We start from the raw sequence: 15,321 nt of genomic DNA on the forward strand, positions 1-15,321 counted from the left end.
TCACAGGGTTCAGAAGTAAATCTCCCAGCCCAGTGCCTGGCGTTAAAATTGTGAGTCTAATTTGACCCTTGCCATTCCTTATTTTCTGTCAAAATTTAGATAATGGACACCTGGGATTACCTGACCTTGGCATGGATAGGATAGACTGGTTAAGTGTGGTGGAAAATTAATCAAGGCCAGTACAAAGATAACAACGCTCGAGAGGATTGGTGATAAGGTGCTAGCTTGGTTAAGCCAAGCTTAATCAGGGAGTCTAGAGACCCTTTCAAACCGATTGAACTCTCATGTGCATGTGTCATTTGAAGTCTTCCCAAGATCAAAGTCGTGTAGTGTACCGTAGGGCATCAAGATCTCTAAGCACGTATGTAAGAGCTTAGCCCTCACAATGGGCAACCCATGTAAATGGTCCTAGTACAGTACAAAATTTCCACCCATACTGCACTGCATACAGACTACTGCTACATTTCATTTTGATTGAATTACTAACCCAACACACAACGACTGCTTTCAATTTACCCCAAATGAAAAATGATCACTTCCTGTCTTGTGGTTTTTGTGCCTGTAAGTATTTATTAATGGCTGTATGACCTGTAATTTGGTTAGTCAAGTGACGTTTTGTGCCTTTTGTTTTTTCGTGGATGTGTTTTTGCTTTGTTTATGTTGTGCATTTTAAAATCTGACCATCTCACCACCACCTCGGAACTGACATCTGTCTAACGTGCATTCCACAGGAGAAGACGAGTGCCCTCAGCCTGAGCAACGTGGCTGGGGTCTTCTACATTCTGGTCGGGGGACTTGGCTTGGCCATGCTGGTGGCCTTGATCGAGTTCTGTTACAAGTCCAGAGCCGAGGCGAAACGAATGAAGGTGGCAAAGAATGCACAGAATATTAACCCAACTTCCTCGCAGAATTCACAGAATTTTGCAACTTATAAGGAAGGTTACAACGTATATGGGATCGAAAGTGTAAAAATTTAGGGGGTAGGGCACAAGGTTTTTCATAAATTCCCCCTAATGCACGCTTTTTTGGCTCCATCCTTTCCATCCTTCAGTGTTAGTGAATGAAGAGGTCTGGCCTAAGGATCATATGTACTGGTGATTTATGATTTTAACGAGAGAAAGAGTAATCCCCCCTTTTTTAATCAAACATAAAACTGTGTTTGTCTGTTTTAAGTTTCCTTCTCGTTTTAAACCATTTTCATGTATGACTGTTGATGGCCACGCTTGTTAACACCTCTGTCCAAGTAACAATGCTTGCAACGACCATGCAAACGCCGTTACACGATCATTTCTGTCTTGTGTCACTGTTATCAGTCCCTTCCGGATTTTGGAGTTGTTGGTTTTCAATACCATTCCAAATTGAATTTTGAAAACTGTCTGCATCCTTTTAATCACAAGTATTACTCTGGATCCTTCCCTGCACTGATAGATAAAGCAACAATCTCAATGGTGACCAAAAAAAGTGTGCAAAGTCCATTAAACTTGCACAAAGAAAGTAAGTTACTTACGTTCAGACCACAGCATTAAGTGACCAGAATCTGATTTTCTTTTTTGCCGGCATGCAACCTGTTTCTGATTTTTTATCAACACATATCTTGTTTTTTTTCAAAATGCAACGCAGGCTTTTAAGAGATGTCGTCCTAAATCTGATCGAACAAGGTCGCATTCATCTGAACTCCATGTGCTCAGAAATGTACACATGTTCCTCGCTTTGATCACCAGACTTGAGTATTCTTTATCGTTTTGTGGACTATTCCATTACGTTATAATTGGTAACTAATGTCAAACTCCAGCTCTCCTGACTTACTGTGGGGATTTTGTGTTCCGGTGAAGGACAGACACATGGATGAGTTTAAGAAAAATGCTTGTTTAGTGAATTATGCAAAAGTCAGAGACAAACTTACGTGAACATGGGTGCTAGCAAGCAGACTATTTGAAATGTGTGTTAAATCTAGATGATTGATTACAGTAAAGTTGTCATTTACTTACATTACTCACATGACGATGTTTTGTAGTTATTACTTTAGAAAGTTCTCCCCCGTCTGAAATCTAAGCAAACAAGAGGTTACAAGAGCAGAGTCCATTATGACCTAATCATGGCTTAACTCCTCCAGTAATGTTATCACGCCCAGCTTTGTTTACACAATGAGTCCCGTGGGCGGCTTATGCAGTTCACTTTTCCGGCGCCTTAGATTCAGTTCAGTCCTTTATTGTCATTGCAATACAAGATTAAAAATGTGTCAAACAGTTAGTTAGTGCAAAAAATGAAACACTGAAGACCTGAATTGAATTGAGCATTTAGCACTGTAGTCTGAACGTATCCTTAGCTTCTCTGTTATTCTGACCTTATTATTCCAAACAGTTTGCTAGTGAGCATTATCACCGGCAGCACAAAGAGCAATTCTAATTCTAATCATTTGATAATAACAAATTGAATTGATGTATAAATATGTGTTCAAAAGCCATAAGGATACATTTGAGAATAATGTATTATTTGAGCAGGGAAGGATCTGTTTTGGATTATGATTAAATGTTTCTTCTTTTTCACCTAAATTATACAGAATCTCATTAATCTTTACAAAAATTAAGTCAAATTATATCCTAATTTTAAATGATGTAGCTGCTAACACCAGAAAATACAGCACAAAATCCTGGATGGACTGTTTTATCAATGGAAGTGTTTTTTTATTTCACATCGTCATACGTTTTGATATTCTAATATTTCAAAGATAACTGATTTCTTGAGATCTAACAATGATTTCTTTTTGTTTCTGTTCCGACCCGTGTGTGTGCGCGCGATTGTGTGTTTTGTGTGCACATGCGGTTTTCTACTAGATGACTTTTGGGGATGCCATGAGGAATAAAGCGAGGCTCTCTGTCACCGGAAGCACAGGGGAGAACGGTCGAGTGATGACTCCAGAGTTTCCTAAAGCTGTCCACGCTGTCCCGTACTCCAGACCCGACATGGGACTCAATGTCAGCCTGACAGATCTGTCCTGATCCACGAGGAACTTCCGAGTGCCTTAAAATGGTTTCAATAGTTTTTTTTTCTTTGTGCTTCTGTTTTTCGAGCGCTTTTCCCGTCTCTGTGAAAAATCTGGAAATGGAGGCTTCGTTCCGTTCCATCTCAAAGACTTGCATTGTTGCTTCCCGTCTCCATTTTCCAAAACAACCTGGGCGGAATCACATTTCTGGAATACAAAAGGAGGTTTTCCTTGACAGACATCATCATGCTTCACCATCTGGACTGAGATGGGAAGCAAGGGCTTAACTGAGCTGCTTTGTCGAGTCGTTCACCTCAATGGATGTGATTAGAGTGTGTGTGTGTGCTGTTGAAAAAAAAAAAATAAATACACACTGTCTCTGTAGCCACTGCAAACAAGCACACTTGATATCATCCGCGTTAAGATGTGATTTTGTTTTTTTAAGAAAATGTATGAAAACCTATAAATATTTTTATGTATTTTCACAAAAGATAGCTTTTAAAGAAACTTGCTAACATTCTGGTGGAGCCATCTAACATGATAAAAAAAACAGCTTCATATTTTTGAAAAACCAAATGTCATGTAGTTCATACTCTTCCTGTATATTTTATTCTGTTCGGTGTTGATGATGAAGTATAATGTCAATGCTTAACGGGAGTCGGTGGCGCGTTATTTTGCTTCCTACTTTTGTCTTTTTGTGTTTGCTTCAGTGCTTTTTGCTGCTTTTCTGAACAGGTCCAGGGTTGTTTGTCGAACTCCGTTTACACGCCATTTAAAATGTAGGAGGAGGGAAGAAGAAAAATACTTTTAGAAGAGGCAACAACATCACAGAAAAACTGTTGATTTCAAATGCCAAATAAGTCTGAGGTGCCAAACTGTAGGTCTGAAGATAGCAAATCAATCACTGTCATTTCAGTGAATGTAAATCAAACATTCTGTAAGTTTTGTAACTAGATGTACAGTTGGTGGCGATGATACAATAAATAGCTTTTCTTTTTCTGTTTGTTCGGTTCCTCCCGTCTCCATGTATTAATCTGACGATGAAGTAGCGCCAGTTGCATGTCGTTCTTTTTTTTAATAAATTACCGGCAAAATTTTATTTTCAGTGTTTCGAGTTGTGAGGTTTTAATGTTTGGAATCGGAAATATAATGTTAGAAATATATACATATATAAACATATATACATATATTTTATATGAAAACTGAAACCCACCTGTGTCAAAGCTTTCCTCAATTGTTTAAATTGACTAACATGCCTGTGGAAAAGCACTTCACTTCCTTTTTTTGACCAACTTAAAGTGCGAAAGTAACTTCTTTTTTTTTATCAATTCTTGAATCAAAAACTAAAGTTGCTTATCAATGACATTATTCAGGATGTTCTCACTGAGATTTTCTATTTGGAATGTGTGCTAACTTGTTTATTTTTTGGGACTCTTTCTAAATAAAAGTGGCTGATCTCTTTGGCTTTGTCAATTGGTTAATGTTCACAACTCTTATTCTGTTCTCGTCCAATCAGTGGATTCCAAAGCAAGACACAACATGATCTGGAGCTTATTTAGACTATTGTAAAAGTTTATTTTCATATCTAAACAAGAAGGATTTGTCTCGCCAGCAGTTAATACAAAACTCGGCAGCGAGAATTCTGACCCGCTCTATTAGAAGAACTTACATTTCCCAGACCCTTAAAACTCACTCCCTTGGCTGCCAGTTTCTTTCAGGATCAATTTTTAAATTCATTTTTTTACTTTCAGAGCTATTCATTGTCAGGCTCCACCTTCCATCAGTGATCTGATTCAGCCTTACACCCCAGCTCTGAGGTCTGTGGATCAGAATCTACTGATGGTTCCAAGCACACGCTTCCGGACCAGAGGAGAGAAAACCCTCCAGGCTGTTGCTCCTAAGCTTTGAAACGATCTTCCTCTTCCTCTGCGTTTGATGGAGTCTACTGACTTCTTTAAGAAACATCTTAAGACCTTTTTATTTTGTGCTTTTTCTTAATTTTCTTGGAGCTTTTGTATTTATCTCTATGATATCTTATCCCATTAGATTATATATTTTAACAGTTTATCATTTTTGATTGTTTAAGCGTGTCTTTCTGATTTAACTTGAGTTTGCTCAGACAGAGACCGAACTTGCTCATTTGCTTCCTGTAATTATCTTTTAGTTTGGTCACAGTCATTGGGAAGTCGCAGGTACAGTGTGTCTGGTGGAAGAAGTTTTTCTTGTGATGCTTCTGACCTGGATTTGACTTCTTTGTTGTCTAAAATGTGTTTTAGACACATATCTAATTTTGCCCCAACCCGACACACCTTTTGAAAGGTCCTAGACTCAATGTGGGCTTCTTCGGGGTCTTGCTGATGATGCTTATCCAGTGTTTTATGATCAGTGAGGTCTTGTCTGAACAGTTCACTGTTTTCAAGTCAACTGGTGAATTGGTTAACTCGAGCCTCTCTGTTAGAAGTGCTTCCCTATGTTTCAGCAGAGCTGTTTCTTGTTGCCATTGTATTTATATCTAGCTTATTTTCTTTTACAATTAGGTTGTGCTTTTTAACTAATTTGAGGTTTATATTGGTGAAAGCTTCTGAAAGCAAACCAGGTTCTGTGGCTTTTGACTCACATTTGTTTAGGAATTGGGTGAAGGGTCTTCTTGACACACCTTAGTTTCTGGCAAATCCACATTTGCATGTATGTCAGGGGTTTATTGGAAGTCAGCCATTTTGTTTTCCCGTCTAGTGATTTTTGTAACCCTTGGTGCATGTGTTAATTTTGTTCTAAACCATTTGAGTCTGGTTTTTACAAATTTGTTGAATTTTTCCATTTTATCTGGGTTTAAAATCATTTTTCTTTTTGTTTGAATCTTTAGTACCAATATGTTTTTAAAATTAAGTACGTGTTGATTCTATTATAATTGTTAACTTAAGCAAATCAGCTGAACTTAGTCAGAATTGTAAGTTTTCTTTTTTCTTTCTTTTTAATTTTATATATTCTTATTAAGTAATTACTAGGCCTCACATGGGGCACCATTAACATGTAGTGATTATAGCCCTTATAAAAAGGTTTACTTTCAGAAGATCTAAGTTCTGATTTAACTTTAAAATTGCCTCTAGGTAATAATACCTAAAGTTGGAGCACCACCTTTGAAACTATTATATTAACGTAGATAATAATTAATTAATTGGCTTTAAGACTGAAAGGTCGAGAGAGGGGGCAGGAGTCAGGAACAGGAGTGAAGAGGGGAGAGAATTGGAAGCTAGCGAAGGGCAACCAGTCTGGCGACCTGTACGAGAAGAAGGTAAGGGGGCGATTTGTATCACACAGCCGTTTTTAAGTTATTCAGTCATGCTCCTGGATTGGTGGGCGACATCTGATTCCTCAGCACCCATTGGCTAGAGATTATCTCTGGTCCAAACCCTTTGTACTTCTCCTCCTTCTGATTGACTTTGAAACTTCTTTTATTTGACGTTATTGAAAGATCTGAGGCTCACAGATAATGCTAACTTATCATAACTTTCACAGCTCTTTCTAAGGATCACAATGATCAAACATTACATGTTATGAAAACACAATATGATGAGGATTTATGTTCAAACATCATATAGACATTTTATGTTTGGTTCTATAGTTCATCTGACTTTCTTCTTTGGCTTCTCTTTACCTGAAAATATTGTATTGAACAAGAAAATTACATTTAATACTCTGAAAGTCATCTGGTGGTTCTGGTAATCTGTGGTCATTCTGAGTCTGCGGCCATGTGTGATGCCAGAAGATTGATGGGGGACCGTCTGCATTCCAAAGTCGTAAAACGAGGATGATGATGTTTTTATGTTTGATTTTCCAGTGGAAGCCAAGATAAACATAAAGAACTTTACTACAAGCGCTTTGTGACCCTGGTCTGAGAAAGGCGCTTTACAACTAATTATTTACTTACTAACCTCATCTACGGAGAGATACCAATTTTCCTTACGATTACAGGCCAGAAAAAATATGAATATTGATTAAAATACAATAGTAGATACTTTTTCTTTCTTTGCAAAACATACAACATAAACAACAATTGATTCACTAATTACTCCACCTCATAATATCTGCTCCAGAGTTTATTTTCTTGGCAGATAAACACTTGTTTTCAATCAACTCCTTGATGTAGATTATCTTTTAGTTATTTGGTCTAAATTAGTGTAACTGGAAGAAATGTAAAAATCCCACAGTTAAACAAATACTATTGTTTATGGTTTTATTTATAAATGCTTAAAATAAATGTGACGCGACCCAAAACTCAACAATAAAAAAAACAAATACATGCTTTTTTGTTAAAGATAGCAATAAAAAAACAGCCCAGGGGAAATATGTCAGGAAATAAGTTTGAGTTTGGGTGAGATTGACTTAAGCGCGAGTGAAGTTTGTGTGGTTAACTAATCAAACAGCTTCAGGTGAGTTCGAAGAAAAATAAATCTCTTCAGGATCCCGGCGAGAGATTAATACCCTGAATAGGAGGCGCCGTGGTCAGCTCTCCTCCCGGCAGGTGTTAATGAATGTCACACGTCTTCTGAAAAACGGTTGACTTCCTTCTGCTCTGAATAAAGATAATCCTTTCTTTCTCATTCGCCACAGAGCGCCGGTACTTTGTGTTCATTATTGAAGTTAATTATTGAACCTCCTGAGTTCCCTCTGAGTGGCCTGAGAAAGCCTGCCGAGTGTTTTAGTCCATACGATGTCAACAAGTGTCCGCGGGTTTAATTAAAAGGAGGTGTCGAAGTGCACCTGAAAAAGGTGGATCCAAACTCAGGCGAGGATGAGGAGAGTGCAGTCGAATAAAACCAACACAAAATATGTCCCAATTGAACTGTAATTCTTTATTTTCAAAGAGGCCTTTGATGTTTTTACCTGATGACACGCCGAGATAAAACCTCTTTGTGCTTTAAAGGTTCCTATGTGGAGGCTCTAGAGGTTTAGGAAAAGCTTCATCTCGCTCCAGGCCACCGTGATGTAACACTTCTCATCGCACACTGAGATATTCTGATGTGAGCGCCCGAGAGAGGCGAGGCGAGGGGAGGGGGACTCGCTCGACATCTGTTGATGAGCTGGATCGGATGCCACCGGGCACATCTGGTCAGTTTGAACTGGTAATGTGTATTTTGTCAGGTGGATGAATCTCTGGAATTGATTCAATGCTGAGCCGGCTGCTGTCTGTTAGGGAGCCGCGCTGCCAAGGAATATATTTTATGGCGTCTGGAGTGTTTCTGAGCTTGGCTTAAACGAAACATCAAAGCCAAGTGCACACGTCAGCCCCCTTAATGCTTGCGCCTTTTTATGTAGCCTTATATGTTGAACAAGGTTGGCAGGAAATCAGAAGAACCTGTCTCTATTAAAGCGGCATTACGTAACATTTCTATAATGATTGATTGAACAGTCATGTTTCGGCTTTTGGAGCTCCTATGAAGAGAAAACGGGATAATTGACCTAACAAGAGCGCTGGAAGGGCTAGAGACCTTTCAGTTTTCAAGACAGTTGACACTGTCATATCAGTAGGGGAGGAATTATAAGTAAGTAAGTAAAGGTTATTTGTAAAGCGCCTTTCTACACCAGGGCCACAAAGCGCTTTAGCAATCAAAAACAATACACAGTTAAAATATATACTTTAAAAGGCCAAGATGCATAAGACAAACACAGGAGTCCCAGAAAATCAGGGAAAAGCCTACACAAATAAAAATGTCTTAAGATGTTCCTTGAGGAAGTCAGTAGGTTAAAAAAGTACCTGTGCTTTAGTTCAAAATAAAAAGGAAAGATACAGCAGGAAGCAAAAGTAAACCTTAAAGTGTATTATTGCAAAGCTGCATTGTGAAAAAGTTCTTCACATAGTTTTTCCTAAAAATGTATATTGTAACGCAGTTCTAACTTTACATTGTGATACATTTTTCTCAAATATGAATCACAAAGTTATTTAATGATATAAACTGAAATAAAATTTGATACTTTAAGAATGTATAAAAGTAGTTGGAAATGAACTCTCTGTGTATGTAGTGAGGAACAATGAATTCCCTAAAAGCCAAATACACATCACTCAAACAAAAGTTTGAAGGATTACAGACCCCAGAAAATCATGTAGAGGCTTTTCCACATGAGCGCCTCCATTAACCAAATGTGGAGACTTTACTCTGGATCCTGCAGGTTGGAGAGCCTGATAACAAACATGAAGTGGTGGTCAGGTAGAAACTCAAAACTTAATTACTAGAGTAAGTTGTAAATGAATCCATTTTATTCAAGTTGTTTTTTTTATTGTGTAAATGTTTTTTACTGTTTATTAGTGAGCTGATGATGTTTAATCGTTTGTTTGTTTGTTTTCTATTCTCCTTTTTCCCCAAACAATAGTGTTTAAGGTATCCCTTCTCTTATCTGTGGGTCAAGGTGACCCATAGACTGAAAACAAATGTGTTTAAGGTATCCCTTGTGTTATCTCTGAGTCAAAGTGACCAAGAAAGTGGAAAAACCCAGACCCAGAGCCAACTCAAGGGTTGGTAGTTCTTTTATTATTCATCTAAAAATATTTTTGGAGAAAACTTGTTAAAAGAAAAGGTGAACAGTCGTATGTCACTATAGATGTAAATGCGAATAAATCCTCTCGATGTTGATCACGATGACGACCGTGGTGTCCAGATGTTAACGACCACAGAGCGACCGCTAGCCTGGATCTGTCACACCACATCGCCGACATCCCAGCGATCCGCAGGTTGATGAGCTGATCAAAGCTCAGCACTTTCACAAACGATGAGGCTGCTGATGTATAGACCTCACACAGGACTCCTCGCCGTAACGTTTCATTGTGTAAAAACGATTTGTTCATCTCTCATTTATTGAGTTTTTGATCGAGTGATGCAATTACTCGTTCCGTGACATTTCAGTGGCATTTCTGTTTTGTCTTTAAGTCCAACAACCTTTCAGCTCAACTAATGAATATTTATCAACAGCCATGCACAGCCAGGCGAAAATAAAACTCTAAAACATAAAAAGCCCCCGCAGACACGTAGCACACACTGACTCCCAGACACACACATTTACAGTTGTTGGAAAAATATATAATGCCACTTTACAAGGAAGAAGAAGTATATCTACCATTTCGACAGAAGTGTATAGCTAAAATCGAATTTGTAGTGAAAAATGTTTTATTTTCCCTTCATTATTAGTTTCTACATTACTGATTTTGATAACCAACCTATTTATTCAACCTACTATATTTATTTATTATTAAATCAATAGTTATCGTTGGGTTATTTTTTCTTCGAATTGTCTATAATTTAAATTAAATATATATATTTTGGTAAAAAATTCAGATTCTTTGTTCATGTTTCAAAGTATTTCTTAATTTCTTTATTTGAAAAAATCTATATTAACACCTATATTGATATTTAATCAAGGGTTTTATTTTTATATCTAAAATATAAATAATTCAACTTCATAACTTAATAAATGTTTCAATTAGAAAATTACAATTTATATTTATCTTAAACACATTCAATTTAATCGATCAGCATTACATTTCAATGAATAAAATGGTGAATAATCCTGTTTTGACCTCTTCGTCTTACCATCTTTGACTGAAAATAAACACAAACAAATATATAATATTTACAAATTGTGTTGTAAAATTAAAATAATAATTGTAAATAGTTGTTGTGGGGTGTGAAGGTCGAGTGCAGTATTAAAACATGAAATATTTAACTTGTCAAATAGTCTAATGAAGGCATAAATGATGATGACATCACATCATTTATACGAGTTGTTGGAGAAACACAGGTTAACAAGATGACATGTCCAAGGTCACGATTCAATTTCCTGCGTAAGTAATTGGTGGGAAATATGTGACAATCTTCGGGGGAACATTCCAGAAACCTAGACCCATCTTCGACTGGCGAGCAGCAAACACGTCTGAAGTGGTGGGTGGCTGTAAAACAGTTATCCTCTGGCAGGGTTGTCATGGCAACAGTGTTCGCTGGGATTCTCATGTTGCCGTACAGCCTGACATCCCTGTAGGGGGGGAGGAGAATCGGGGGGGAGGGGACAATGCCCCACCATTTTAAGTCGCCTTGAGAAAACAGTTTTTCATCACAACGCCATGTAGATGTTGGAGCTTTAGGTTCGAGGGAACAGATCTCCATGGTAACGCGGCTCTGAGAGTTGTACCTTTTTCTCGTAGCTGGAAGAAGGCGAGGAAGCATTGATGGCATTTTGATTCGTAAATGTCATGATCAGCTGTTGAGTGAAGATTTGAAGTTTAGTTTGGATTCTCGTCACAAGTCAGTCCAAGTCCTCGTGCTTCAGCTTCTAAAGTTTAGTTAGGATTGCATTATTTATTTTACCCGCTGTGTTTTTTATGTTTTAAATCTTTTTTTAATCAACAATTTTACGTTAATTATCACACAAAAATCGAATTTATTTAATTATCATTGGATTATAAAGAATATATCATGTATTTTTAATTTATTATTATATTTATTCCCAAAAACCTTGAAGACACATTAATATTTAAGTGTTTTCACGCTTTATTTTACATGTAAATCATTTAACTTAATTAATGTTTTGATTAGAAAATGATACATCACATTTTAATCATGCACATTTAATTGACATTTTTTTCTTGATTTAACTCTAATAAATAACAAACTGAAAGTTCCTGATTCACTCCTGGAAACTTTTTTGTATTAGTTTTGTTTCATTTTTATTATCGCAATTAATATGATGTATTTTTTTCCACTCACAGATTTTAATTTGCACACTTTTCTAAATGTTTAACATTAACATTATGCAATACAATACAAAAAACTTGCGTATTTACTCGTTTATTTAAAAAATGTTGTATTTTTTTGTTTATTTATCTACATTATTTATTAACTGCTATGTGTTTGATTTGATATATTAAGAAATAATTTTAAGTGCAACACAAATTCAGTTATTTTTTGTGCAATATAAATTGAGAAAAAAGACGAGACAAACCACAATATGTTTCGGGACTATCCCCAGCAAGTCTTCTTCGGTCAGGTTCTAGTATCTTCACCTTCAAATTATTTAGTTTTGCACCATTTTAACGCATCAGCGTCAAGTCTAGAAGCTTCCAGAATCCAAGGATGGCGATTATAATCTCTCAGATATGAAGCTCCCATGGGCCACATTAAAAGATCATGAGGCCGCTGGTCCTTGAGTTGACAAAGCCACATCTTTCAACATGTGACTGACGATCATGTGGTCACTTCTCATCCAACACTCCACAACTGCAGAAGAATCGAAGTTGATCGCACGTCTAACTCTGAGATCATATCGACTCATTTTCGTCTTAGTGGAAGTTAAGCAGCTTATCTACAATCTTAATACTTTAAGGGAATTAAAAAAAAATCTTGTTTTTGCTGGTTATCTTTACATTGATTAGAAGTAACGCTAATTATTGTTCTGGGGAATCCTGAATGATCCTGCTATTGTGACACTAGAAAAAGAGTCCCTAAGGGTATGTGACTCAAGTTAGTGAGTCGCTGAAATGATTCCATGGTGTACACTGTGAAACTAAATTCTGAGCAAGAATAAGCTAACCTAGAGTTAGCGCTGCTGTGCATCAAGCAAGTATGTCTAGGAACAACCTATCCGACGAGAAAGACACTGTGATTTCTGTCTACTGAGCTGGAAGATATGATGATCCACCCAGAGGTGATTCACCCCTGAGTCTAGAACTTTAATGTGGTGTCCCAAATATTGCACTTCTACACTATTTTGAGTGCAAAAGTTTGTTCACACTGAGCAGTGTGCGAAAATGAATTGGTCAGAAAATTGAGTGTGGATCGATGGACACTTCCGGTGAGCCTTTGATCGGCTGCTTGAACGTAAGCTCCTGCAATAATTGCCAAAAACAGTCGTTTTAACGACTACTTATTATACTACTTATTATATTATATTATGCTCATATCACTTAAGATATGTCTCAAGCATCTCAGATATATGATCGTAATGCTCTTTTCAACATCAAAGAGTCCATGGAGGATTATATCCGCGACCGTTACCAACGTCCGGTGAATATGTTTCCGGCTCCGCTTCTCATCGACTCGGACTCTGTGGAATATCGTTTGATCTCTCGGGTACCGGGCGATTTCCACAAGCGATCGAGTCGGTCTGGAGTACAGGTCAGGATGAGACGTGCAGTCACGATCGCTCGGAACAACTCTGACGTCATCGGACGTCATCGATGTTTGATCGACATTCCTCTCGCTGAAGAGCTTGACGACACATCAGCGCTGCCGTCTGCCCAGACCTCAACGAAAGGTGGTAAGATTTTTTCATTTCCTCTCTTTAATTCGGCTTTTACTACGGAGTTGAACAACAGTGACAGCTGGTACCCACGTGACCGCTGTTGGCTTCAAAAGATCCGGCTCTGCGCGCCTGTCAGTGACGCGGCGTCGTCAGTGACGTCATTGGTGCTGAATGTGGGACTTCTTAATGTTCGCTCCATTACTAATAAATCCTTTATCCTTAATGATCTTTTCACAAGAGTTAATTTGGATTTATTATGTCTTTCTGAGACTTGGCAGAGAGAAGAAGAGTTTATTCATCTGAACGAACTCTGTCCAGTAGGGAGCGCTGTCCTGGGGAAGCCTCGCCTCTCTGGTCGTGGGGGAGGTCTTGCTACTGTTTTTAGGGAGAGTTGTTCTTGCAAAGTGATTCAGACACAGGAATTCACTTCTTTTGAGTCTCAGATGATCTTGGTTGGTTCTACAAGACCTTTCTATTGTGTGTCAATCTACCGTCCGCCTGGTCCTGCGGCGGTGTTCTTGAAAGACTTTAGTGACTTCTTATCTTCCATTATTCAGATGGAATCTGTTCTTATTCTTGGAGACTTTAATATTCATGTTGATGACGTCACATCTTGTTCTGCTAAAGAACTTTTAACTTTAACAGAAGCCTTTAATTTTGAGCGACATGTTTCTGAACCCACTCATCAAAAAGGCCACATTTTAGACTTAGTTTTTACTCTTGGCCTGGACATTTCTAATGTATCTGTACATGATGTCCATCTGAGTGATCATTCTCTTGTCTTGTTTAACCTGGACTTCATCCCTGAACCTAAGCCTTTGAAAGTTAGGTCTCAGAGGCGTGTCATCTCAGCCAATACTGCAGACAGTTTTTCTGCTATGTTTGACCGTCTTTCCTTTGATGACTGCCCAGACGTGGACAGTTTGATTCACTGTTTCACTGGTCATTGTGTTGAAATACTGGATCAAGTGGCACCTGTTAAATCGAACTTGAAAATTCAGAAAAAAAAGGTGCCCTTGGACAAATGAAGATCTCCTGAGTCTGAAGAGACTTTGTCGAAAGACTGAGCGTCTCTGGAAGTCCACTAAACTTGAGGTGCATAGACTTCACCTCGGGGATCTGATGACTTCTTACAATGAGATGGTTGAAACTGCTAGATCTGATTACATCAGAAAACTGGTAGCAGCAAATAGGAAAAAAACAAGTTTTGTTTGACACGATTAATTCTCTCGTGTCTCCTGCTCCTCAAATCACGCCTGTCTTCTGTGAAGCTGACAGCAATGCATTGTTGAGATTTTTCATTGACAAAATTAAATTGATCAAAGAGAAAATCTCTCCCCCTTTGTTTGGAACCCCTACTGTCTCTGAGCCCCTCTCCTCCTCTTGGTCCTCCTTCACTGCTGTATCTTTGGGTGATATTTCGGCACTAGTGAACAAAATGACACCCTCCTCTTGCTCAGATGACGTCCTTCCTTGTAGGCTTTTTACCAAAGTATTTGATGTTATTGGCCCCTGGGTTACCAATATGGTGAACCTTTCCCTTTCCACAGGGGTTTTTCCCAATGCATTTAAACATGCCATTGTGGAGCCTCTGCTCAAAAGACCAGGCTTAGACCCAACTGACCTCAGTAATTTCAGGCCTATTTCTAAGCTCCCTTTCTTGTCCAAGATCTTGGAGAAGGTGGTGTCTGAGCAGCTGTCTTTGTTCCTGGATCTCTTTCCTCCTGTCTGCCCAAATTCACGCAGTACGTCACTTGTGCCACCAGAGACAATAACACACTGGACCTTTTCTATGCGAACACTAAAGACGCTTATTTATCATCCCCCCTTCCTCCTTTGGGACGAGCTGACCACTGTCTGGTCCATCTCCTACCTGTTTACAAGCCACTTGTGAGCAGGCAACCAGCAGTGACTCGCTCAGTCAAGAAGTGGTCTGAAGAAGCTGAGGAAGCTCTGCAGGTCTGCTTTGAGACCACGGACTGGAGCATCTTCAGTGAGTCCCACAAGGAGGATATTGACGGACTAACTTCATGTGTCACGGACTACATAAA

The 15,321-nt window shown here is 38.4% G+C and overlaps 1 protein-coding gene across 6 annotated transcripts in view; it reads left to right on the forward strand.

The window, feature by feature from the left end:
- gria2b (glutamate receptor, ionotropic, AMPA 2b) overlaps window positions 1–4,444 on the forward strand; it is a 50,827-nt gene extending 46,383 nt beyond the window's left edge. For 2 of the 6 annotated variants that reach the window (XM_087799432.1, XM_087799431.1), the window contains exons 15-16: window positions 732–980; window positions 2,835–2,979. In XM_087799432.1, the coding sequence (XP_087655558.1) occupies window positions 732–977 (246 nt within the window). In that variant the 3' untranslated portion in view covers window positions 978–980; window positions 2,835–2,979. Of the gene's footprint in view, window positions 1–731; window positions 981–2,834 lie in introns of those variants that run through there. The other 4 variants (XM_087799430.1, XM_087799429.1, XR_015712861.1 and 1 more) reach the window with 3 other exon arrangements.
- The last annotated feature ends 10,877 nt before the right edge of the window (window positions 4,445–15,321 follow it).

Source organism: Callionymus lyra, chromosome 9 (assembly GCF_982586985.1).
Source record: "Callionymus lyra chromosome 9, fCalLyr1.hap1.1, whole genome shotgun sequence".
Taxonomy (NCBI): Eukaryota; Metazoa; Chordata; class Actinopteri; order Syngnathiformes; family Callionymidae; genus Callionymus; species Callionymus lyra.